This window comes from Pseudorasbora parva, chromosome 8 (assembly GCF_024679245.1).
Source record: "Pseudorasbora parva isolate DD20220531a chromosome 8, ASM2467924v1, whole genome shotgun sequence".
Lineage (NCBI taxonomy): Eukaryota > Metazoa > Chordata > Actinopteri > Cypriniformes > Gobionidae > Pseudorasbora > Pseudorasbora parva.
Genome location: NC_090179.1, coordinates 32251393 through 32279188, shown reverse-complemented (window position 1 = coordinate 32279188; position 27796 = coordinate 32251393). Strand labels below are relative to the sequence as shown.

The window sequence follows — 27796 nt, the reverse complement described above, 5'->3', positions numbered from 1 at the left end:
TGTAAGACATACCTTTCTATGTGGGCCAGGGGAGCCAGGTTGAAAGTCCAGGGCCAAATAGTCCACATTACCACAATTCCTGGGTGCAGGACTGCTGGTACCACTCATCGCTGGTGAGGTAGACACTGGGTTTTGCTGCAAGAAAAACATCTTATATGAGAAATAGCTCAAGAGACTGAAACAACATCAACAACAAAAGCATCTTGAAGAACAACAAGGTTGAGGTTCTATCTCCCTATGCACATTGATGCCAGTTCATCACATCCTGAGGGAATAAAATGCTAAACCTCAAGTCATTCCCTCACCATTGCCACATAGTTCTCCTCACTGTCTGCAGAATCAGTGCTGGTGATGCTCTGGGTTGAGATGGGCCGACAGTGCTGTGACGAGATGGAGTTCAAAGGCCTGTAAAGAAAGCACAATTTAATCACTCAATCATTTCATGATTAACGATTGAGATGAACTCAATCGTTAAAAGATCGCAATCTCGATTCAAACACCCACACAATGTACAGTCAAACCAAACTTTTCAACATTTTCTCATATTACCACAGTTTATTCGCTATAGTTTAGAAAATGGTAATAAAATATGACAAGAACTCAAGAGTTAAACTGTGCCAGAACAAATTAATCTTGATAATGTCAGATAACTTTAACATACAGGTATTTAATGGATTACATTCAGCTGTTAGTTTAAGTACACAATTAAATAATACCAATTTAAGTCAACAAATTACCAAGGAATGCTTCATTTTGTTCAGTATGAGGTGTAAAAGGTCATATTAGCAATTAAAAACAAAACAAAACAAAAACAAGCATGGCCAGGTCAAAGTGTCTGAAGCATTTTGGTCAGTTTTAATGGTAGTCTGAACTATAGTGTCCTCACCCACTAGTAAAAAAAAAAAAAAAAAACTGGTGTCTTATTCATTTTTGGTTTGAATGTACCTAATGTACTGACACTAGCATCACAGCTGACTTAATTTAGTATTGTATTCGGATCACCCGAGTTGCTCGAGGGCACAAAAAATTGGGGAGATGTGCTCCAAACAGACATGTAGAAGGAGTCTAATGGATGCTGATGAAGTGCTTATTTACGCTAACATTTATGCTGATATTGAACAAATGGCATATGATTAGTTGCATGTCGTGCATTGCCATAGCGTTGAACAAAAACAAACTGTGGTTGGTCACTTTGCATGTCACGCAGATGACCGGTTCCTTGACTTTGGCCAAATTAGGTGACTATAGAGGTCTGCTTACACAAGATTACAATATAACTGACCAAAATTAGGTAATAATAAATAGTTTTTAATTATTTTATCATGTGTTTGCTTGTAGATTTACTTTATTACTGCAATGATGTTCTAATCAGGGAGACACACTTACATTGGCCTTGTCCAAGACATGGTGATGGGGCTCTTAAAGGGAAGTTCATCAATGATGCCATTGTTCCTTAAGTCAAGAGGTGTTGGTTTTGCTGCAAACCCAGACAAACAATCACCTTTGTTTTATGTAGAAAAGATGTGTGCATACAAATTGTGCAATTAATGAATCTATTATTGCGATCTAGATTTACAGGTTTTAAACGAAGACAGTAAATAAACATTGGAAGCTGTGCTTGTGCCGCCCACCTGTCCGGTTAGGTTTAAGGTTGCGGTTAATTGGTGGCGGTGTGACGTCACTGAGTCGGCCGGGTCGGAGACATAGTGATGCTGTGCTGCCCTTCCTGGCTGGCAACGTTGCTGAGAATCCTGGGAAGTCAAAATGGTGAGGACCTGGGCTCATGGGAATGTAATTATTTTTAGGACTGTCAGCCAGGGCGGCACTGAGAGGGGAGGAGGACGAGCCGGGATTCATGGGTACATAGTTATCCTCAGAGCCGGCACTATCAGAGCGGGTCAATGGGGCTTTAGTTCTCTGAAAAAGAAAGAAGAACAATCCAGCTTACACAGTTTCCAGATCAGTGGTGGAAACCACTGTGACACACACCATTTGTTCTTGTGTAGTTTGAATAGACTTGTTATTGTCGGTTTGTGACTCTGTGAGTTATGAGGTCATTATCAGGAAATGGTGCCATTTGTGTCTTTATGACTTACTACGGATATAATTAACAGGGTACTGAACTTAATCTCATTACTTGATAGATGTGAAATTTCATTGTACCTAATTTTTTGAAAATAAGGCATAATAAGGACATTTCACATTAAATAATTTCATTAAGTTCAATGGCACTTCAAATGGCACCATCTCTTGTCAATGAGACCTAATAAGTAGAAATTTTATAGAAGCTGCTTTACCAGGTAAGAGCTGAAGCCATCATTTACAGACTCCACTGACTGACCAGAATTGTTGAAGTAGACTGGCCTCTGGTGACTGCTGGTCTCAAAAGAAGATCCTGTAATACAGGAGTGGGTATGAGCAAGAAAAGTAAAAACAATGTAAAAACAAATCTGCCATGTAATCAGCAGTTCAGGGAAAACGTCCACTATGAACCCACAAAGAGGGGGGCGGGGGTATTAAAACCCTTGAGTAACAGTGCAATTTTTGAGGCTGATCATCGATTACTGATCGCTGGAAGCAGTATTGGTCGATATGATTACCGATACTGAACACCGAAAAATACTATTCTTAACAACAATGCATTTTTAAGTATAAAAAAAAATAAGAGATGAAAAAGTATTGACTATCTATTTATTGGCAAGCAACATATTCCATTCCATCCCTATAGGTGATTATTAAAGGGGTCATAAATAGAGAAATCAACTTTCCCTTGTGATTTTGATATAAAAAAAGGTCATGGGAATTTCAGAGCTGAAATCTTCCTTGTAAGTCAAAGAAAAGCTTTTATTGACAGCTGGCTCAGCAAACACTCGATCTGCGAATGTGCGTCCCAGGGATGTCAGACCGTAGTGAAACTGCCGCCTCAGGAACAATACCTAATTCTCTAGTCCCGCTCACCGACTCATGGTTTTATATGTGATAGTATTGCATTGTTACGTTTGATATCTACTGATTATGTACGTGTCTAACTAAAAAAATTACTTCCATGCTGTCACAGGCTGGAGTATCGTTTGTATGTGAGGTGTTGTTGGTTCATTGTGCTGCGATTTGTGATCAGACCTGGTATATATGGGTCAGGGCTCAAATAGTGAAATAGCATTGATGTGCATTGTTCACTCTCTTGACTGGTAATTTGAAGGAAAAATACAATCGTTTTGAACATGCTGATTTGTCTGAGGTGAAGTTTTGCTAATACACATACTGGCTTGTGGGTGCGCGCACGTGTGTATGTTATATGCACGGTTTGCGGTTATTTCCATCCAAGTAATACAAAAAAAACATTCGCAGGTGGATGAGAGAAAAATCATTGTGTTTGTTTGATAAATACATTTTGTGAGCCCTGTGGGCGAATCATTCTGTTTGCCATTTCTCAACATTGTAAGTTTTCAAAACAATTCCTCACGTGTAAGGGAGCCGAAGCTCATTCAAATATTCAAAACTGTTATCCAATCATAGCAGTGGGTGTTTACTTCAATGTATTCAATGCGGCACACCCATAAAAACCAAGCTTTTCAAAAACTAGGCCCAAAACCAGGGTAGAAAATAGCCTATTACTTATACATTATGATGTTTCTGAATGTAAAAAAACATGCAAAAGTTGACCTCAGACCACAGTATATAAAAGATAAAAAGCCAGTTCATGACCACTTTAACAACTTAGAGCTTAACAAAAGTAGCATTCCTGTGAAATATATAATAATCATAATAAATATATCAATCTTTATCAACAGAAAGTAATCAAATGTATATCTTATCATAAATAAAATAAAAACCCTCTAAACTCTTCCTCCACTACTTTTCCTTCCCTTTTTCTGTTTTTTACTACTCTGAGTATACAAATCTTGGTATTTACGGCACTTTTTGAGCTTCTTTGCCTCTTCTTGACGGATTGCTTCCTGTACTCCTGAGTTGTAAGTCGCTTTGGATAAAAGCGTCTGCTAAATGCATAAATGTAAATGTAAAACAATGCATAGTCTTCACTGTACAAATTAAATAAAGATTAATCCTAATAAATCTATTAAACATTATCAAAACAGATAGCAGCAGGAATATTAGGCTGCTGTCATTTTTAGACTGAATGCACAGATCCGATATACTGTTACATATGTGAATATTTTCCAACTATTTATGTATGTTCACTAACATAACGAATGGTATTAAAGTGAATACTAATTTTGTATTTTGAATTTTTTTTGTGTATTTAACCTGAACTCGAAGATCAAAGGTCACTTTTCTTATCCGTATTTCACTCTATCTTGGAGCAAAGACGCTTGGAGAGCAGTATCTCTTTCGCAGCTTAATGCAGTTTTAATAACTTTTTATTATTATTATTGAGCAAGTCCTGCAGTTTAGCAACAGTAGAGTATATTTTATGACAATCACTGATCAAGCTGATTTTGATGTTAAGTTTAGGCTTTTAGGGAGGAAAGAAAGCACACCGCTGTGAAGGAAAGAAAAGCACCAAAATCACACAGCCCTAGTTTTTTCTGCCAATGCTGTAGGGTTCCTGTTGCCGTCTCTGCAAAGACGTCACAAATTTATTGTTCTTTTCAGACACCTGGTAGAATTACCAGAATAGTACAATGTAGGGAAGCAATTTTATTTGCACATAAAAAAAACGTTTTGTGTCATCTGATCGGCTCTTCTGCCTTTATAGAGACCACCGATCAATTATCGGTAGTTCATTCTGTTCAAATCAGATCAGATTTGTGACCAAGATTATATTTCTACATAAATTCTGCTTTCACACAAATGCGTTATTTGTGGCCATTTTTTCATATGTCGTGTTACCTCCCAAGTTGCCTCTCTGGAAACATGGCTACCAAGCACAGGTGTGGGAATCAGGCGATGATGGTCAAAAGGTCACTTCCTGTTCCTGCAGACACACTAGTCTGGCCTTGCTGAGCGCAAACCACTAGGAAATCACTGAATTGTGTCTGCTATTTTTTTCACTGCTTATCAGGCCGGAACAAGCCATTCTGAGGCTGCCTGGATGGCTTGAATTTCATTAGCCTCCTAGCAGAGCAGAGTAAACCTTGACCAGATTGCCTTTTGGTTTCAAATCAGGCATACACGTTCAGAAAATAACGAGAATGAAAGTTAGCAGAGAGGTAAAAACAATATCCATTGAACTGAAAGATTAAAATGGCCCGCTACAAAGTGTAGAGAGGAAAGTCATTTGGTAATAATGCTGATCTACAGCCTTTATGTGAACCAGACAAGATGTGAGGAGGGACAAGAGAAAATGACAGGATAGAAGAGATGAAAAGATAAGAGACAAGATGAAACAACATGAGAAGAGATGAAAAGAGAAAAGACAAGACTATAATGAGAAGAGATGAAAACAAGATGAAAGAAAAGACTGCAGGAGAAAAGATGAGATTAGACGAAAAGGAGAGACGAGGAGACAAAATGAGACCTGAAGTGAGGAAGTAGAAAGCGATAGGAAAGGAGAGACAAAGGGAGAAGAGAAGATAAGAAGAGATGAGACAAAAAGAGAAAATTACAGATGAAAGACAAAATGAAACAAGATGAGAATGAAACTATAAGAGACTAGATCAAAACAGACAATGTGAGAGGGGAGATGAGACAAAAGGAGAGGAAAGGAGATACAAAAACAGAAAAGGAGATAAGAGGAGACAAAATGAGACAAGACAAGAAGAGATTCAATCAAACAGACAAAAATAAGAGGGTAGGGGAGACAAAATAAGAGGAGAGATGGAAATGACATGAGAAGAACCAAGAAGAAGAGACAAGACTAAAAGAAATAAAGGAGATACTAAACAAAATGAGGAACGGAGATGAGATGAGACAAATTTTGACAAAATGAGAGGACATGAGAAAGGAAAGGAGAGACAATAGGAGAAGAGACAAGATGAATAGAGGAAAATAGAGATGAGATGAGACAAAATGAGACCTGATTAAAACAGACAAAATGAGATGAAAGACTAGAAAAGATGGGACAAGACATGAGACAAAAAGAGAAAAGTATAGGGGACTAAAATACAATGAAACTAAATGAGACAAGATTAGGACCAGACCAGAGGAGAAAATACAAGATGAGGCAAGATCTGAAGAGACAAAAAGAGAAGATTAAAAGACTAAAAGAAACAAAGGAGATACTAAACAAAAATGAAAGGAGATGAGAGAAGACAACATGAGACCAGATTAAAAACAAACAGATACAATAAGAGAAAAAAAGACAAGAGGAGACAAGATGTGAAGAAACAAAACAGTAGAAGAGACAAGAAGAGAAAAGACAGGAGGACAAAGATTAGATAAAAAGAGAAAATGAGAGATGAGAGGAAACACAATGAGACTTAAAGAAACAGACAAAACAAAGGAGATACTAAACAAAATGAAGAAAGTAAATGAGAGGAGACAAAAAGAGACAGGACTAAAATAAACAAAAGACAAAATGAGGAGATGAGAAAAGAGGAAAATAAGGAGAATAAGGAGAAAACAGGAGAATAGACCAGATGAGAAGAGGAAAATAGAGATGGAGGAGAAAAAATGTGACCAGATTAAAATAAACAGATCCAATGAGAGGAGATACCAGAGAAAAAAAGACAAGAGGTGAAGAGAAAAAAAGAGAAAAGATTAGGACAAGCAAAAAATAAAATCAGAGGAAATACTAGACAAAACAAGACAGAAGAAGAGACGAGAAGAGAAAAGACAGGAGGACAAAGATGAGAAGAGATGAGATAAAAAGAGAAAAGGAGAGATGAGAGGGGACAAAATGTGACGGGACTAAAATGAACAGATGAGATGAGACGAGACGAGTGCAAAGCAAAGAGACACAAACAGAGAAAAGACAAGATTAGAAGAGAAGAGAATGAAAGAAGATGAGACGAGATTAAAACAGACAGAGAGGAGAGATGAGAGGGGACAAAATCAGACAAGATTGAGACAAGAAGAGGCAAGATGAGCAGACAAAATGAGACGAGATTAAAACCTAAAGACAAAATAAGAGGAGACCAGATGTGAAGAGACAAAAAGAAAAGATTAAGGCAAACAAGATGAGACGAGACTAAAAAAAACTGACAAAATGGCCGGCGATATTAGACGAAGCAAGAGAAAAGGTGAGATGAGAAGAGACAACTAATAATATAAACAGATTTAATAAAACTAATTCAGATTATGTGTAGTACCTCTGTGAAGCTTGATGTTCTCCACTGCCGGCAGCGTGTTCCTCCTCGGGATGACGGACACTGTGGTGACGACCTCTCCGTTTTGAGCCCCCACAGACAGCGGGCCGCCCCACCGTGTCTCTGAACCCTGGCTGGGTTTGGGAGGTCTGGGAGGAGGTGCATTTGTGGAGTCCGCACTGGACGGCATCAGGGCGTTGTGGTTCTTATCAAACGTGCGGGGGATCTGGTAGACCGAGCCAGGAATGCTGGGTGAATCGTAGTTGTCGAGGGCCCGCTGCTCATTGGTTTGAGGGGCTGCTAGAGTGTTATTGGGGGTCTTAAAGGTGTAGACGTCTTCTGAGTCAAGTTCAGATGGCCCTTCGGAGCTGTAACCCCTGGGAAGAACATAGCAAGCGTCACGCAAGTCAGTCCGCAAGGGGGCCTGCTGATGCTTGCCGGGTTTGGGTAGGCTGTAGAAACCGTGAAGCTGGGCGCCCATGCCGTTCAGACAGTGCGAGAAACCGTGAGTGAGTCTCTGAACCGCAGAGTCACTGCCCACCAGAAGACTGCTGCGCGAGGCCTGCGAGAAACTGGCACTCCTTTGGGGACAAAATGCCATTGGTTAGTTATGAGAACATACAGTCAAGCATTATTTTATGATCACTGACTTTCTCACACATCCATAACTTCTGTAATAGCTCAAACCAATGAATAATCTAATCTATAGCCAAACTATTAATAGCTCTTGCTATAAATAACAGTGTACTAATCAATCATTCAAATGCTTACAAGGCAAACGGCCAAGAAAATTTGACATCTTCATTCTATTATTAAATATTATAAAAAAAATATTGCGTAAGCATATTTCAAGCGTACTTGAGTCAATTGTTTTATTACTGATAATGCAATAAATCATGCCAAATTGTGCCAACAGAATTGTTGGCCAGGCTGTCCTACAAAGACATTATGAACAACAAGAGAGAACCAACAAAATATTAATAACTGATTATTGTAGCTGTGGTTTGCCTTATTTCCCTCATATTTTGACGGTTTGATCACATTTGCATGGTCATATCCCCTCGGGACATCACTTTTGACCACTGCTGTATATAAGACATTGAACTGACCATAGGTCAATTTTTTTTAAATCAACCACCGATATATATATTCACTGTATGACTCAAAGTCTTTTAGCTATGAGGTCACATGACCTCATTATGTTATATAAGCATGACATCCATCTATTATCTTTGAGGACAATTTTTTTTTTTGCTTTTTATTTTGCAATGTCCTACATTTACATGGACTTTATTCATAACACTGCAAATGTCGAGCACACAGCATTAAACAGTATTGCATGCAATGTGCTGTGTTTGCTGCATATTTGGAAAATGTAGTAAGTCATGCAGCACAACACTATAAAAAAATTGGTTTAACTTAAAAAAGAAATTAACCTGGTTACCTTAAAATGTTGAGTTTATAGAAATTCTACAATGAAGGAAATTGGCTTAATAAATAGAAACTCAAAATATAGTTGTATCTGAACCACATAAAAAATGTGATAAATCATGAAAATAGTACAGTTTGGCATGCTTCACTGCGTCATCACAAATAAAACACACGATTATCCAATATGCTTAAAAAATCTTTTAATAATATTTCAATAAAGGTTGTTGATTCTCAAAAATTTTAATTGTATCAATTCAAATTTTTAACTTCAATGAACTAAAAATTAAGGCAACCAGGTAACATTTGTTACTTTTTTTTTTTTTTTTTTTACAGTGTACTGATATAAGTAAACAAATGTGTGTAATGTTAAGACTCAACCACCGGAGGCAATGACTCTCAGCCTACAGAGTATAGCTGACGCAGAGAGTTTTTCATAGTCTGCTTTGTGAATCTGTTGTCAGTCTGTTAGTAAATGATGGCGAGTGTTTATGATACTCTGTGTAGGATAATGATGAATATCATGGACATTCCCACAGTAAAACTGGCATGGCTGGAACACATAAGATAAAACAGAGTTAGTTTACTGCAGTTTTGAACTAATGGGATAGGTCAAATATGTGTGTGAAGAGACTTAGTTTTGAATGACAGGTATCGTAAACTTGTGATGGTTTGATTCGCGAGAGGCATTACAGCACAACTGTTTCATTTGGCATTATTTCACTGGGATTATAATCAAAGGAAGAGAATCAGGGTGCAGTGACTGATGAGCACATCCTGTAAGTGAATCCTTCTGCAAACACTATAATACGTCACCGTATTTGTGAGAAGGTCTCGTAGGGGTTTGTTTAAGGTTAAAAACTCTTTTGCTTATGATCCAATGACATTAATTTATGCTGTAAAATTATCTTAAATTCCAGTGACCGATGACAAGAATTAAAACCAGTATAGACTGGTATGTCTGTACTGGTTTTAAATGCAGTTCATATTTTATCCCAACCCGAAATGCTTTTTTTTTTCCTTGTAATATAATTTGTATGGCATTTAAGCATACTCTATATCATCTCACGTGGGAAATTAATATAAATGCAGAAAAAAATCTCATTTATGAAAATCACCCTCTCTGTTATATATACACACATACATACATTCAACATTCCAGTATAATTGAAAGCTATCAATTTCTACATGTATTAGGCTTTAAAAAAATAACTTTTAATTTAATTGAACTTGAAACAATATACACATAAATTCATTATAATGGTCTAAAGTATAACGCAGGTAGGACATATACATAAATGAAATAAAGTTATCAAACATTTTGCAGTCTTAACTGCATACATTATAAATTAAATATAGATTAATCCTTATTAAAGCTACAATTTTCTATGACCTTTGTTCTTTGATTAACGTCAATGACAGACTTCACAGCAACTGTTTTATTAGGTTGCTGTCACTTTAAGATCTGCCGCTGCCAAACACGATGAGGATCTGACGTGCTGTCACACGCATCTCCTTTAAGTTCATTTAAGACGCTATTTAACTAATTTCAGACCAGGCATAATTCCACGTGTTATTGTTTGTTCAAGCGTGAAAGAGAACTCGATATTGGTTCGCGTCTTTCTGTGTCTTTCTGTGTCATTCACACAGACACAACATGCCGTTTGATTGGTTTAAAAGCATTTGCATGAATAAGAGTATGATCATTTTATCACCAAGTTATGATGGAAAAAAGGATGCTGCTTTAATTGGTTAAAAAACGTATTGCTCGCGTTAATGCTTAATTTTGACAGCCTTAATATTGTGTATATATTACATTATACAACATTATATATATATATATATATATATATATATATATATATATATATATATATATATATATATATATATATATATATATATATATATATACACACACACACCGTAAAAAAAAAAGTCAGTAAAAACAGGGCACAATGTACTGTATAAATATGAAAGTATTTCGGTATTGGATTTTTTTTTTTAAGTTTTTTTTTTTTAACCTGTATTTTGAATTACACATTACATTATTTTGTGTTTTGAGGGTCAAAGGAAATTTCCGTAATATTACTGGATAATGTACTGGCAGAAAATTCCCAGTACTTTTTCCGTTTTTATTTTTTGTGTGTATATATATTTATATATATAGCTCTTCAGGGCACTGGCTGCAAGCAATCACAATTACAGCTCAAGCTGATTAGCCTCTGCAGATCATGCAGCCAATGAGATTGTTTGCTCAACATTTAAATAGTCTGGTTCATTATTTGCTCTAAACTCCTGCAGTTCCTCCAAAACCCTCCACCTCCCCCAGCTCCACCTGCCTAGATCTGCTACGGGATTTATGTATGACGATTTATGCAGCAGCAGCATATCTTACATGCTCACAACATTGTGTCTGTGTATCTATTAGCAGTAGAAAGTCCATACTTGCTCTAAAGCAGCAGCAAAAACATAGCAGATCTAGTCCGCCAAGACCAAACACATTAACATTGCCATACTACATATATCTTCCTTCTTTTTTTTTTCATGATATGGGCCAGTCATTTATTGACATTTTTGTGAGATAGAAGCATTTAACACACATTGTATTCTTTCTGTTATATGCACACCACTGGAGCAATCCAATGACATCAACAACTATTTTCTGCCATAATGGTTTATCAATAACCAGCATAATGTTCATGACATTTTTGATTTATGGGTTGTTCTATAGGGAACATATATCAGTACATGCCATGACAGCTCTTTATTTTAAGGGTCATCTGTCTCTGGATGCTGGAACTCTGAATGGATGAATGTGTGTGTGAGTGGAAGAGTCAGATCCATCTGCTGAGATGTTTGAGGGAGCATCTCTTAATCACTGGAAACACAGGTGCTGGACTGATATGCATCATCATCATTATTGTAATTGTATTATTAAATATATTTCAGAAGGTAAAAAGCATTTTTTTCATATTCATATTTATGCAGTATGCATTTATGTGTAGTCCTTTATTTTCACCGCATGACATTTCACAATCTGAACTAGTCTTGCCTGCACAAAAAAATATCTGATATTTTAAGAGACTTACTGACATTGATATCTTTGTTAGTTTTACAACTTGATTTAGCTATTTTTAATTAATAAACAATTTTAACTAAATCATATTTATAATACATAATAATAAAGATTATGAAAAAGTACTTCCAGTACTGAAGACAATATCTTGTTAGTTATTTGGTCTGTAAGCTATAAGGGGTGTAATATGAGACGATCATCAGAGATCATGGCTCTTACCGTGCACTCTCACTTTTGCGGCTCATGCATTGATGGAGGAAGAGGTAATCCTGAGGAGCACTGTTAGACAGAGGACTATGGGAGTGGCGTACAGGTAAGTCAAATGTGAACAGCATTGGCTGGCTGGAGTGGGCGGGCACAGACGTTTTACGTTCACCCATCAGCGGGCCCAGAGGGCCACCAAGATCATTAGCCAAGGAGCGGGAAATGTGGGTGGTGGATGATCTCTCATCTATAAGAAAGAACAAGAAAAACAAACTTTTAGGTATTTGAACAACCAGTTTTGCTTTCATTTTAGGACGCCGTGAGTCACCTCATAACCCTTGGGCAAAACCAAACGCACAAAAGCAGCAGGACATTGATCATCTGAACATGAGAAGTTGGCCATATTTGATTTATTGACCCTGAGCAACATGCTGCTTTTTCAGCGCTATGAAGTCCAATAACAGAAGCCATGTTTCGTTTATTTTCCCGCAGTGATCAATGAAGTCAGGAAAAGAAGTCAATTGAGGGTTCTGGAAGTAATATCCATGTATGTATTCATATGCATGTATATATTAGATGTCCCGTCTGGTTTCACAAGGAGAAGCTGGGACATTGAACCGTCATTGTACAGAAGAATACAAAAATTATCATGAGCTGCAAGTCAAGCCACTTGATCAGTATCTGTTTTTCTACGTCATCGCAGCACTATGTGAACAGCATGGCCTTTGCTTTGGGCTGTTTCTCTGTGACATCCATGATTTGCATGAGTTCGCCAAAGAAAAATCTCAGACCTCTAAACTTAAAATAGACCAGGACGTGAGCCAAAATCAGGAAGTGCATATGACCCTCCTCCTACTACCACACTGATCTGCCCCTGAGAAGGGCAGAGAGAAAGAGGGGATAGAGAAAGACACACAGACAAAGAAAGGCAGATAGAATGAGGAGGTAGAGTGGGCGGAAAAGCAGGTCTACTGCATTCGCACTGTTTAACTGCATACTTGCTGCAATGAGCAGCAAAACTTCTATCCATACATCCTAGGAATTGGTAGGCACATTACACACTGAACTATTCTGCTATGTTATAACTGTGATTGATTTGGAACGCTCTATAGGCGGTGACACGGCTTAAACGCGTCACGCAAACATCACACCTTGAAGTGCATGCGAGACTTAACTAACATGGTTAATCTCAACAGCTTGACATTAGCAAGTTGCTAAGCTAACATGATGCTTTAAAAAGCACAAAAAGTACACGACACACAAAAAATTGTGAGTACCAAAGTTTGACATTAGCATAAGTTAACGTGATACTCTAATAAGCACAAAAATACATAACAGAAAAATTTAAGTGCTTCATTTGTGTAGGCTACTATTCTAAGCCATTTTGTAGTATAAATAGTGTGTTTACACTGAAAATTCCAACAAGAACTTCATGCACTCAAATGTCACAGTTTTACTTACATGGTAACTGGGGAGAGGCTATACGACTCAGATGCTGAATGACAAAATATCCTTGCGAAGCTAACATGACACTCTAATAAGCACAAAAAAATCCATAGCACCTTCACATTTTGAGCTCCAGCTTTTGATGTTAACATGTTGCTAAGTTAACGTAGCGGTAATACTCTAATAAGCACAAAAATGAAATTCAGTTTGATGTAAACATTGCTAAGTTAAGTAATGCCCTATTAACCACAAACATACATATAGCAGACAAAATAGAACTACTACAAGTGTTTGATGTCTGCTTGTCGCTTAGTTATTGTAATACTCTAAACACAAAAAATACATGGGCCACACAAATATTGCGCTAATTAGCATATATTTTAATTAGGTTGAACTATTACTATATGGATTTTTACAGTGTAAAAAAATATTGTTGGTTTAAATAAAAAAGTAAGCAACCTGGGTGGGTGGCCTTAAAAATTTGAGTTGATTGAAATAAAACATTTGAGTTGATACAATGAAGGCAACACATTCTCACACCCAACTCGTCACATATGGACGCTTGACCCGGACCCCTTGTCGTAACTTTTCAACGAACTGGGCGTACCTTTATCGTCAATTTTCGACGTGCAGGGTAGTCCGATAGACTTCTATAGAACTCTGAAGCATGGTCAAGTGCCTTCCGCGTCACAATTAAGACGCAAAAGGTACCTCAAGGCGTCATGTTTCGACGCGCTGGGTGTTCCATTCATTTCAGTGAGAAACCTTTGGCGTCATACACAGACGCACTGGGTATTGGGAATGTTATCGTCATGGTGAAATTGTATTAGTTTATGATTTTGCCATTATGACATGTTGGCGTGTGTTTTTCAATTTAATCAGCAAGCATAATTTTATTTACATTTATTTTATTTACGCTATTTAGACATGCTTAACATGTAACCCAACCCCACCCATCCCTAAACCTACCCATTTGTGTGAACATGATATAAAACACAGGATATAACATACGTCTGCATCCACGAGTTATTCAAAAAGTTAAATAATCCAAGTTTTCTGAGGCCAAACGATTGATTTGTATGAAGAAAATCCCCAAAAGCGATAGGCATATCCATCCGCCGAAGATCATGAACAACGCTACGGTTACGTGAGATTTCATAGTGAAATTGCATTGGCTCTCGTATGTCTTGTGACTAAGTGCGTCATTACGTCAGCATTGATTGTAAAATGTCATTGGCTCTCGTGTGTCTTGTGACCGATTTCGTCATGCTCAGGAGTCTTTTGAATTATTTAAATGAGAAATGAATGAGTTCGTTCACGGGGCAGCAGGATCATCATTTCAGCGATTAAAACATCAAGATCAACTCTGTTCTTGACATTAAGACATCGTATGACTTCAGAAGACTTGGAATGCAACATGAGTTAATACTTTTATACTGTTTTGGTCCGTTTTTGCAATAAATACTTGTGAAGTACATTTATTTGCCTGTTATGTGTTTTATATTTTTTAGATATGGGTAGGTTTAGGGTAGGAGTTGGGTTAGTTGCTCCAAAATATAAAAGTAGCCTTTAAATATTAATAAAATCATGTCTGCTTTTATAAACGCAAATAATTAAATGCGTCTGTTTATGACGCCAAAGGTTTATCATTGTAATGAATGGAGCACCCAGCGCGTCGAAAATTGACGATAATGGTACGCCCAGTTCGTTGAAAAGTGACGACAAGGGGTCCTGGTCAAGCGTCCATATGTGACGAGTTGGGTGTGAGAATGTGTTGCGCATTGCTTTAATAAATAGAAACTCAAAATATTATTGTATCTGAACCACATAAAAGTGTGATAAATCATGAAAATGGCACAATTTGGCATGTTTAACTGTATTCACAAATAAAACACACCAAATTTGCTTACAAAATCTTTAATAATATTTGAATAAAGGTTGTCGATTCTCAAAAACGTTCATTGTATTAAGTCAAATTTTTAATTTCAATGAACTTAAAATTTTAAGGCAACCAGGTAACTTATTTTTTTAAATATATATATAATTATATTTTTTGAATTCAGGTTAAATGGGGCACTTTTTACCATTGAGATGAACCATTTTTTCCCCCCACTGAGCTTGTTGCAGTGCATCCTGGGATTGCCTTACCTGTAAAGTTGTATGCGGCCATAATTTGCCTACAGTTTGAGACAGCTTTAGATTTGGTGGATGATTTAAAAACTGTCAACATAGGCAGCACTAGGTTGAGAGTTTATAGGGTTTCTACATTTACTCAACAGATTCAATAAGAGAACTCTTATCAGTTCTGTTTAGTCATTGGGGTCTGAATGCAATGCACATGATAACAGTTCTGTACCGAGGATAGAAGTGATTTTGTGTCATAAATAAGGTCACATCACTGCCTGGGGCACAGGAAGCGATGCATAAAGAGAGAAGACAGAAGATAGACTCTCTTTTTTTCCTGTCTTTTGAACAACAGAGCACGACCAGGCCAGGCCACAGTGTCAGGGGTCTGCTGTAGGTCTTCAATTAGTCCATTGTTTCTCAGGAGCCAAAAGCTCCCAGGGCTACATGGGGCAGCGCTCCTCCAGTTGCTTCAGAGTGCTCTGTATGCGCGCTCAACCCTGACAGGGAGCTCAGACTCCACTAACCGCCATTACTGTATTGATTTGGTAAAGGAGAGCACTCTGTGACCCTCCTCTGAGAGAGGGGAAAGTGAGATGAGGTGCTCAGATTGAGATGGTTCGCATCTGTCACGTGATACGGACTAATGCAATGAGGTAAAGGCATATTAGAGCAAGGAATGGCACACGGCTGTGTTGTGTTTGATTATCTTGAAGCTAATGGCAAATGGAATGACAAGGTATAGGGAACCCAAGCCATGAAGGATCTATGATGGCTCAAAGATAGAATTAGGATGAGCAATAGGCTTTCAGTTACACATGGGCTTGACCAATTAATGTCGGGTTCAGACTACACAATATCAGCCCATTTTTGGCACAATCCATCTGATGTGATTCATAAACAACAATGTCTGCCGAGATGCACAAATCAAAGATTTCATCTCATATATAGTCATAGGCGTATTATAGCTTGACATTTGAGCTTGTGGAAGCCAGTTGATTTGGTCACCGTTTTTGGTAACAATGCAAATATGCAGACAAAAAGCAAAAACACATTCTGTCATACAATATGAGTAGAGAAGTGCATATTAAATAACACATTCAGATGTAAAAATGCAAAACCTAATCCAAACCTAAATGGTTGTAATTCAAGAATCCTTTGGAAAATAGACCTATGTTTAGTCTTGTTTCAAAGAAGAGATTAAAGATTAACAAAAAAAGTATGAAAAAGTTATAGAAGTGTAATGTAAATTAAATGTACTGTACTAATTTTCATTTTATTTTATATAAAATATATATTTTACTAAATATTTTGTAATGCTAAAATTACTATAAAATCGAAGCCATATATCTAGCCAAGCTGTGTTCCAAATTTGAAGAGGTCACAAAAATGTATTTTGTTTAGGTGCTGTACCAAAAATAGCCAACTGGTGTCACCCACATTCCATTGATTTTCATTGATGCATTCTCCTGTAACAAATATATATATATATACATTTCTGTCCAAATTTCTATCAAGACATAGTCGCCAAATATGAATCCTTGAGACTCAGACCTTTCCAACGATATTGTCAAGATTAGAAAAAGGTTTAGATTATGAAGAAACTTGACACCACCCCTCAGGGGAGGAGCCGCTAAAATAATTTAAAGTACCATCTCCATAGGAACGCAAAATGTCCATTTTCAAAGTGGTTTCCACAGTATTCATTTTGAGTTCATAAACTTTCATAAAAAAAAATATGATGGAATACGAAAAAAGGCAATAAACAAAAAGAGTGCCAAACGGTCAGCTAGTGGGGCGGTGACAGTTAAAATAAGTTAATAAAACAGACCTTTTAAATAGGACAAAGTCCACAAAAGACCACTGCAAAAATGTTTTTATTTCTTATTTTAAATTATAGGAAATGTATTATTTAATAAATGCAAACTATATAAAAAATTAACATATTAATTGTTCATGTTTATAATAATTTACGATTTTATTAAAATGAACAGACATGTTCACTACTTATCTACCCATCTGAACCCCAGTGTAGCCTGCACATCACATTCGGTCTCATTGGTAGGGCAATCACAATCAAATACAATTCGTTTGCTGGGTCTCAGGAGTCCAAAATTAGTAGGGCCGGTGTGGACAGAGGGACAAGGCAGCCTTTATCTTGATCTCATTTCCTGTCCATGTCCATATTGCCTGACTACAAAAGTCGTCCAAGGACAGAGGATAATGCGATATACATTGAATACAAAATTAGGTATATGACCTAACGACAATTTTTTTTCACAATGTAGGAGGGATGGAGGGGAGAAAAAGGAAACGCGTTCAGAGAGCCGAGAGGTTCAAAACCAACTGCTATTTGATCTCGAAATGATTTCTGTGCTCTTTGCACTCATTCCTATCAAAACCAAAAAAACTTTTATCTCTCCACAAGTGATCTTAATAACTTTTGGACGGAGTGACCGGCTCACTTCCCTCTTTTTATGCCTGGCTGGTTAAAAGTGAAAAGCAATTTCCCTAACAGTGTCAGCGAGAGACAGTACTTAAAGAAAAGTGCCTTCAGGGGTCGAGGGCAGATATGACTTCTCCACCACAACCTACGGCCAGACAAAACAGGCTTCTATTGTCTCCTGGGTCCCATGAACACTCAGACAATACGTCAAATCCCAAATGGCATGCCAGGAACCATTTGCATTCCTTAAATTGGGAGAATCCATTTTCCTTAATGAGATTGACGTCAGCCCTTAATAGCATCTCTGGTCATTTTGGGGTTACTCTTCGGCATAATGGAATGGCTTATCAAGGAGCAACAATACTGGTGGTGTTACAATTCATATGTGCTCATATATTCTAGTGCCCATAGTAATCTCAGTAACTGTAAAAGTCAATTCGTTTAAAGAAGAACAGGAACATCTGTCTATTTGCATTAGCGTTGTTCATATTCGGTGTTTGACTGTTTGATTGTTTTAACGTTAAACTTCTGCACATTATCTGTGTTATGGATGTAAGGCTGGAAAAACCTAGTAGATGCCGAAATGTCTAATCGCTCTGAGAAAACAAAGAAAATTAGCACCTGAACTCATTCATACAGTTAGCGTCTCTGTCCGAGACGACATCACACTGAGTGAACCATCTATGAATGACTCTAATTTACATGCCTTTCCCTTCACATGAAACTTCCCCCAGACTCCTGCTCCCCCAAACTTGAGATCACCTGAAATGCACCAGAAATCTAAATGGAGTCAGATTAAGAAGAATTGGAATAAAATCCCTTTTGCCCCGCTGAAAAGACGAACGCGCAGCGACCTTCACCCGCCGATCGTTAGCCTCCATTGGGACGATTTGGGCGACCTTACAATTTGGTGACCCGGTGACGTGATGTTGCAACCCTCTTACGAGCAACGTCTTTTCAGCGAAATATTTGATTTTTAAAACAACAAGAGGTTTGAGCTTCTCTTTCTTCAACTGCTGTGGTAAGTACATTTTCATTGCCTTTTAGAACTGTTGAGGGAAAGTTTATCTGCAACTCACACATACAGACACATTTATAGAATGGGTCGGTATACCCACTATAGATCGGAACTGTAGAAATCCGATATTGTGTAAGAATTAGACGTGAAACATGACTTTCCAGGGAAAACACAGCTGTAGTGTAGATGAGGAAATTATGGGAATACTAGGCGTACAACTACAAGATCTCCTCTTTCAATTAAGCGACAAAGGATTTAACATGAAGTGGACCAATAACGAAATTATATCCTGGTATTCTGCTAAGGGCGCGCAACTAAAATCAAAATCAAAATACAAGAGAATTCCCGCTGCAATTGTTTACTTGCTTCGTCGTAACGACCTCCAAACAATGGCCGAGAATGAACGAACGATAACAAATATCAAATAATTTGAAAGACTGCGATCTTACGAATTACAAAAGTTAAGAGCAAAAGTCGAAGTGGCAGCATACGAGCAATGAGGGTGGGCTAGACAGCGCGAAGAAATGGCAACAAAAATCGATCAGCTCCAAAGAAAACTATAATCCGGCAATAACTACATATCTGCTCTCGAAGATTGTTGCGATAATGTAGGATTTCCAGTAGCCGCAGTTAAACAATCAGCAATGGATGACATTTGTGATCTTGAAAATCAAAATGATGATGATGCCGCATTAACATACAAGCTACAGAGAGAAACTCGTAAACCGAGATCCTGTGTTAAGGCACGAACCAAAAGAACAATGCCCGGTAAAGACTCGCACAAAGTGTAATGAAAAACTCCAAAAGAAGTCAAAACCTGCTGAAAAAACTGAGACTTTAAACTTCAGAGATTGTAAAAGTCTATGTAATGTGGAACCATTTCAATTATTAAGTCTAGAGGCTAGATGTAAAGAAGTGGATTCTAAAAACGCAGAAGCAGAAAAGTCTAAGGCAAAGATTCAAGATCTTCAAACACAGCTAAATAAATTACTGACTGAGCTGTTAACCCTGACTGAAAAGTGTAAAAATCAGGAGGAGACCATTGCAGATCTCAAGGCTGAACTAGTAGCTAAAAAGTTCATGCCTCCCAAAACGCTCAACAGCGATGGGACTAAAAAGCATGTTCACTTCTTAGATGAGGTGACTTGCTCTAATGAATCTGAAACGTTTAGTTCAGAAAATGCATGTGCAACTCAAGGAAGTGTGCCTATTTCATTTCTTAAGGTGATGCAGCCCCGCAATAGCGCAGAGTCATACACTTGGTGTTCAGACATAAGAGTCATGAAAATCCTTAAACTCCAGGAGAACAAAGCAGTCAAACCTATGGCAAAGAGAACAGGTTTTGCAGTTCCTGTCAGAAAATTGGCCATTCAGAGGTAACATGCTGGTCACTGGGCAGGGGTCGACCGCCACCTTATTTTCAGAAAAACAGGAAATTCTTTTCTAAGGGCAAAGATAATCGCTCATTTGCAGGTACAACGCTCAGTGAGTTAACTGCATTGTTCATGCAAAGCCTTCAGCTATTAACCTCACTTGCTGGTGGGCTAGTAGCCTAATAGCAATGAGTTTAATAGATAAAACATCCAAATTGCAGTGATCCTGCTTGTATTTTCAAATTTGTAATTGTAAATAAACATGAGCGCATTGAACACACATTATAGTTGTTTGTGTTAATAAAAACACCTATTTATTCTTTAAAAACAAGATTGCTTTACTGTAAGTGCATAAAACACTTAGGATAAAGGTTGTAGATGCTATGCATTCTAGACCATGTATCTTGTGAAAAATTGAATAAATCTGTTTCTATGTTGAATTTGTTTGTCTCCCAAGTGGAGCATAGTATTGCCATGTGGCTACAGGGTTATTTACAATTGCATTAACCATGAAAATACTATAACGTATGTTGTGTTAATAACTCAGTGGATCATGTACATCCATGACACCACAAGACTACGCTCAGGTTAGTAACACGGACTAGAACACAGTTTTTCGGTGGAGCATAAAAGCACACCAGGCTGATGTTTTAGAGCTCCGACTAACACATTGGCGTTCAGATACGTAGACTTGGACTGCGGGTTGAAAGACTAAAGACGTCTTCCGTTTAGAACAATAACAAATTGTTAGACCAATCTAAATAGGGCAACCCTAATTCTTTGATTGTTGTAATATTGCTCTAATTACGTAGACGTGGAAAAACCTCGGCATGATTATAGAAAGTCATCATTAGAGATAGTAAGTTGGTCACTTGATTCTGTGGTGGTGGTCATGAGCCTCTGATTAAAAGCAATTTGCATTAATTACGAGAATTCAAATCCAAGGGGACTGAACAAAAATATCTTGGAATGATCAACGTTTAGCACGGGGGCGTCCAGGATATCAGTCACTGGCCTCTACTGAACGACCAAGACTGACGAGTTTGCGAAAGAGATTGTACCCTGACCGGTGCGAGACTCACTGTTAACGGAATCTTGATTACTGAGTATAACACAATGTATAAGAATTAAATTGAAAGAAAATAGAAATCTAAAGTTAATGATTAACGTAATCATTTAAAACCTTTAAATTTTATGGAGTCAGATGAAATAACGAGGTAATACATATAAATAAATGTATTGGATTTATTGTTGTTGTGTTGCATTGGTTCAATTCCCAGTGCCAAAAGGGAGGGGTTGTGCTGTTGTCTTTTGCCTTTACAAGAACACAGCTAGAGTTAGATGTGTGGCACTGATAATAGCAAACCAATTCGAACTCATTTCTGCCCTTGTGCTGTTATCTTTTGCCTTTACAAGAACACAGCTAGAGTTAGATGTGTGGCACTAATAATAACTAACCAATTCGTACTAATTTCTGCCCAAAGATCTGACTGTAATGAGAGCAACTGGAAATAAAGCCATGGGAACCAACCCATCGGAATTAATGACGGTATGAGCGATAAAAGCTCCGATTAATCCAGAAAAACCTCAGGTTGACAACTGCAATTCCTTGGAAGACGGACGCTGGAAAGGGGCTAAGTGGGCATACACTTACATTCAAAGGACAGAAAGGCCTCGGACTAAATCTAAAATATCTTAAACTGTGTTCCGAGGATGAACGGAGGTCTTACGGGTGTGGAAAGACATAAGGGTGAGTCATTCATGTAAGAAATTTCATTTTTGGGTGAACTAACCCTTTAAGAGATTTGGCAGTATATGGCAAAAAAGGCAACAAATACTAAAGACTTAAATGATTATATAGGAATATTCAGTGTCACTATTATAAATGTCTTCAATCAGACATTTTTGACTAGTTTAAATGGTATCATTTATGGGCATTAACTGACCCAAGTTGGTCCAGATGGTTGATCAGCTGGACTACCATATGGTGGGGCTGGTGGTCGACCTGTTAACAATTTTGGTCAAGCTGGGTTGGGCTGGTAAATGACCTCGGACCAAAAAAAAAAAAAAAAAAAAAAAACACATGCTAAAAACCACCTTACGCTACTATGCCTTTTGTTCAAGATGTTGAAAATTTCTTCACAGGGAAGTGAGAAGCTGTAACAGAAATATCCACAATAATTTTAAACATATGCTGCAAAAAGGCATCTACAGAAAGAAAAAAAAAAAAGGTAGATGAAGTGACAGAGGGGTAAAAATGAGCATCATGTTCCAGTATTAGCCCCAACCCCCTCTTATGCATCTGTGCATCATGTGAGCTGTGCCTCTGACCACACAACAACATCAATTAGAATCAGTAGCTTTGACTGATCAATTGGCGGGACAGCCGTGCTTTGTCAGGCCCAATAAATCATCTGGTTTGGGGTGATTTCATTCCTACAGGAGCTGCTGCCCAGGGCGCCTCCAGCCTATGCTGCATTTCCTGGAGATGTAGTTACAGTAGCAGCATGTGCTAAAACTACGAGATAAATAGAGGTCAGGTGAGAGCCAAAGTGCACTGATGGTCAAGTTAATTGCATGACAGACTGACAGACAGCACACACACTGGGTCAATTCACTAAAGTTTTTTTAATTTAATTTTTACGTGCACTATTGCTTACGTCTTATTTACTAATCACCGTAATCCAGTTTAACCAGGAGCTATCAATGCTGAAAATGAGAAAATCAATTGAAAACGAGATCACATATAACAATATAATATAATATCACACACACACACACACACACACACATATATATATATATATATATATATATATATATGTGTGTGTGTGTGTGTGTGTGTGTGTGTGTGTGTGTGTGTGTGTGTGTGATATTATATTATATTGTTATATGTTATAAAATTAAAATTATAATAATAATGATAATAATACAAATAAATAATCATAAATAAGCAAACTATATTTACATAAATAAGAAAAAGTATTTATAAATATACCTTAATCTTAAAGGTAACTATAATAACAGCAATAAGTAAATAATTAACTTAATCTTTAAAAAAATAATACAAATTAATTAATTAATTAATAAGACCTTAAAAAGGTGCACTATGTAGTGTTTTTGCAGTAAAATATCCAAAAAAACACCAGGCCAGTGTTATATATTTTGCTCAATTAAGTTCTTACAATATCCAAAATGTTTCCAACTATTTGTACATTTCGAGAAAATTGCTATTTTAACCAAGGAACAAGGACGTCTGAGGGAGTTGCCTGTTAATTGCATTGCGTTACCCTCGGTTTCCAGGTTTATTTGGCAGAAATGCTTTACTCTTAGCAGTGTGAACAAGAGTCACTGCAGCCGCAGAGTGAACGCACAGAGTAATGTCATAACATCATTTTAAACACACTTAAATGTGTTCCTGTAGCTCAACCAGTAGAGCGTGGTACTAGCAACACCAAGGTCATGGGTAAAGAACTGTATCAAGTATCAAGAACTGACAATAATGTAAAAAAAAAAATCCTTGAATGCAATGTAAGTCGCTTTGGATAAAAGCGTCTGCCAAATGCGTAAATGTAAAATGTAATGTAAAATGATAAACAGAGGTGCGTTACCTCATACTCATGACCGGAAAAGCATAAATGGTGCCGGCGACTGTGACCCGTCATAATAAAAGTCCCGCTGCTTGCAAGCTGTGGTGTGCAACAATCGCTCCAGTGGCCTTGCTCAGCTTCCTCAATACTTTGTCCTGCTCCACTTCATACTACAGTAACATTAATAACCGCATCCATGAACTTGATTTCAGCCCGAGTCCTAGCCTGACTCTTTTCCACCGACTGTTAGTTGAAGACCCAAGATTGTCCCAAGATTCTGCCCTCAAACCTGGCATCATCAAACTACACCTTTGTTTTGAATAGGCGCCCTCTAGTGGAAGGAAAAGTTACATAGTGTAGCTTTAATCTTAAAAATGCAATAAATAAATACAAACTTAAAGGGGTACTTCAGCGCTGGGAAGATGAATCTGTATTTAAACTGGGTCAATAATGTAGTAAAAATGTGAAATTATTTTTAAATTTGGTGCTTTCTAGATTGAGAAAAGACACAAAAAGTATTTCTGTCTAATGGGGATGAAAGACAACAATTCCCAGAATGCTTCGCTGCCCTACGAGGCCACTCCCAAAGCCACCGCTACTGGATTACTGGATCACTTTCACTTTCCCACCGCGACCGCGTTCCTTTTCATAAACCACTCTCGCTGCATATTCACAGCGCATGTTCAGTCTGGCGCTTTTTTAGTTCATGCCTTTGGAAGCTTAACTTTAATAGGAATTACTTTGAGAAGTTGAAACACCCACTTATCTCCGCACCGATTTGTTTACATGAATGCCTGCAGCTGCGAGCTGAGTGCTCTGACTGAGATCCTATCCCCCATGCGCCGGTTGAAAACATGCGGACATGGCTCCCTCTGTCTTTAGCCTTTTGGCCAAAAATTCCTCTGATGACGCAAATTGACGAAGGAAGTTTTCCAGAAATAAAATGAATTTGAATATACTCCAGGGTTTCTACTGATACAAAGCCATATGCTAATCGCTGAAGTAACCCTTTAATCTTAAAAAGAGTTTAATGAATACTCATTAAACCATATCGGAGACTACTTTTTTGGTTGATATCACCGACCTCTCTTACTTTTCAACCACTTGTAATATAGAGCCCTTTTAATATCTAATCAAATCTAAAGGATAAAAACAAGTCGGCCCTACATCACACAGAAACACCATTTTCTTATTGAATATTCTGTTACACAAGTAAAATAGGTTGCAAAAACTGTTTTTGCTTTGGATTCAAGCTGAACCACAAAATAATGCATTATTTTAAATGTCTCATCTTTTTAATTTAATGCACCGTGTGCCGGGTCTCGATGATCTCATTGTGTTTTTAGCAGTATGAATTACATCCTAGCAACCCTATGTTACAGACAACATGAACTATAGTACATTCTTGAAGCAGAGAACTGGAAATTGGAAGTCAAGGGAACAGTAATTTGACAGGAACTTCAGTCTAGTCAACAGTGTACTCCATTACCCCATAAGTATAATCTTGTGTGGGAGAGTTTTGCCTGTTTTGCCATCTTGACACCTGGCATAACATCTTCAAATAGCAAAACCAGAAGCTCTTTTTTCAGCATAACAGTACGAGTTCCACAATAACAAGCCCACAATGTTAGCTGAACAATGAATAAGACTACTGCAAGTAAGCTTTCAAGCAGATGCTGCAGCCTGATGGGTCCAGCGTCATCAGAAGAGAGGCATTTGTTTTCAGTTGTTATTGTCTGAACAAGCCTCCTTTCATCTCAACTTTGTTTGGTCAGGAAACACAAAGGCATCGTGCTGAGGTGGCGACTTTGGACAGATTTCATTTGGGTTCTCTTTGACGTTTTGGTTGGCCAGCAATACATCCGAGGGGTAATTAATCAACACAGAAAAAAAATAGGGAAAAGAGGAAAGAACTAACAAATGTTAGGAAATGATTCCAACACAAGGCAAGACACGGCTATTGAGATGCTTGGCAACTAAAAAAGGCAACTGTTTATGTGAGAGTATCAACAGAGAGAGAAGTCCTATGCCACACACAGTGTGTTTTGACTGAGCATAAGCTCATGAATGAAAAGGTAAACAGTGTAAAATGTGAGAGCTGATTCTGAAATGAAGTGCCTTTAGAGGAAATAAGTGTGGTGTGGAGAAAGAACTTTCTCAGTGTGTACTTAATGTGGGTTCTCTAATAATATTTTCAAGAATGTTTTTAGGAAGAGGCTCAAGACATGCTGTATTTGAACAATTCAATTGTTTAATTAAATTAAATTTACAGTAATTTAATATCATTTAAAGATGCCGTCTTCTACTATTGTGAGCAATTTTAAATACAATAATTAAATGGTTAGTTCAACCGGAAATGAAATTTCTGTCATCATGATTTTTCCCCCCAAACCAGTTCAGTGGAGACTCCGCCCTGCAGCCGATTCTTACGATTGTGTTGGTCATGTCAATCACAGTTGCCTACATCAAACACTGATCCCTAAACCTGTAAAAAATTATATATTCATTAAGTTATGACAACATATGTTTTTACATTGTTTTATTATTTGCAGGTTGGGATTTCAGGGGAAGTGGTTTTGAAAATAATAATAATAATAATAATAATAATAATCAAACCCCTCATTGTGTTCCAAAGACTTTCGTTTATCTTAATCACAACTGAAGATATTTTTAATGAAATCTGAGAGATTTCTGTCCCTCATTTGACAGCTACGCAACTACCACTTTGAGGCTTCAAAAAGTTCATAAAGAGATTGTAAAACTAATTCATATGAATCGAGTGGTTTAGTTTTGGTTTAATTTTCCAAAGAGACTTGGATGCTGTATATGATGCAGATTGAATAGTCTTTTTTTTCACATATATAGACAGAAGCTCAACCGAACCTGCTTGTTGTACAAGAACAAGCCTCATTGGTTATTGCAGTTCACATGTGCTGCGTAACACAAGAATGAACCTCATTGGTTCTTGCTGAAGCTAGAATGTGCTGGGTAACATGAGAATAAACCTCATTGGTTCTTAAGGAAGCTCAAACATGCTGGGTAACATGACAATAAACCTCATTGGTTCTTCAGGAAGCTCAAACGTTCTGCATAAGAATGAACCTCATTGGTTCTTGCGTGAGCATAAACGTGCTGCGTAACAAGATTTAACCTTTTTGGTTCTCCCACATCAAGTGAACAATGCTTGAGCTTCCGTTTAACACAACTGATGTGTGCTTTGATGAATGTTTAGAATCTAAATTAAATCACCTATTGATAAACAACTTGATGTAGAATCTTGCCGTGTCTCTTTCGCGGAGAAAGGAATAGCTAGAGTTCTTCAAAGCTTGGTGATGTAAATGCCACCATGATTGATAGAGGCTCTCTGCTCTTTCCATTTTCATTTTGACTCACTTTTCATCCACTCTCGGTAGCCAAGACAGATTTACATAAAGATCTATGAGCACACCACGTACAGAGCAAAATTACATCCCTCTTCTCATTCGTCAGTGACATAAATGTGATAACTGTGCTATTTTTTGAACGGATGATCTCATCGGTCATTAACGGCCAAGGGTAATATTCCTGAGAAGGTGGACTCTACGAAGACTCTACGACTTTACAAAGTTGAAATGTCACAATTGTCTGAAAATGCATACTCTCTGAGTAGTTACTTCTTTTAAGTAAGCATATACTTCACAACTGCTAAAAAAGTATGCTTCATATACTCTCACCTAAAGGATTATTAGGAACACCTGTTCAATTTCTCATTAATGCAATTATCTAATCAACCAATCACATGGCAGTTGCTTCAATGCATTTAGGGGTGTGGTCTTAGTCAAGACAATCTCCTGAGCTCCAAACTGAATGTCATAATAGGAAAGAAAGGTGATTTAAGCAA

General features: G+C 37.5%; 1 protein-coding gene across 1 annotated transcript in view; it reads right to left on the bottom strand.

Moving 5' to 3' along the window:
• gab2 (GRB2-associated binding protein 2) overlaps window positions 1-27796 on the bottom strand; it is an 83578-nt gene that overhangs the window by 4074 nt on the left and 51708 nt on the right. Inside the window, exons 3-9 of the mRNA XM_067450941.1 lie at window positions 11935-12166; window positions 7212-7789; window positions 2298-2395; window positions 1632-1917; window positions 1387-1477; window positions 306-405; window positions 13-135 (exon numbers count right to left, since the gene is read on the bottom strand). Of these exons, the coding sequence (XP_067307042.1) occupies window positions 13-135; window positions 306-405; window positions 1387-1477; window positions 1632-1917; window positions 2298-2395; window positions 7212-7789; window positions 11935-12166 (1508 nt within the window). The remainder of the gene's footprint in view (window positions 1-12; window positions 136-305; window positions 406-1386; window positions 1478-1631; window positions 1918-2297; window positions 2396-7211; window positions 7790-11934; window positions 12167-27796) is intronic.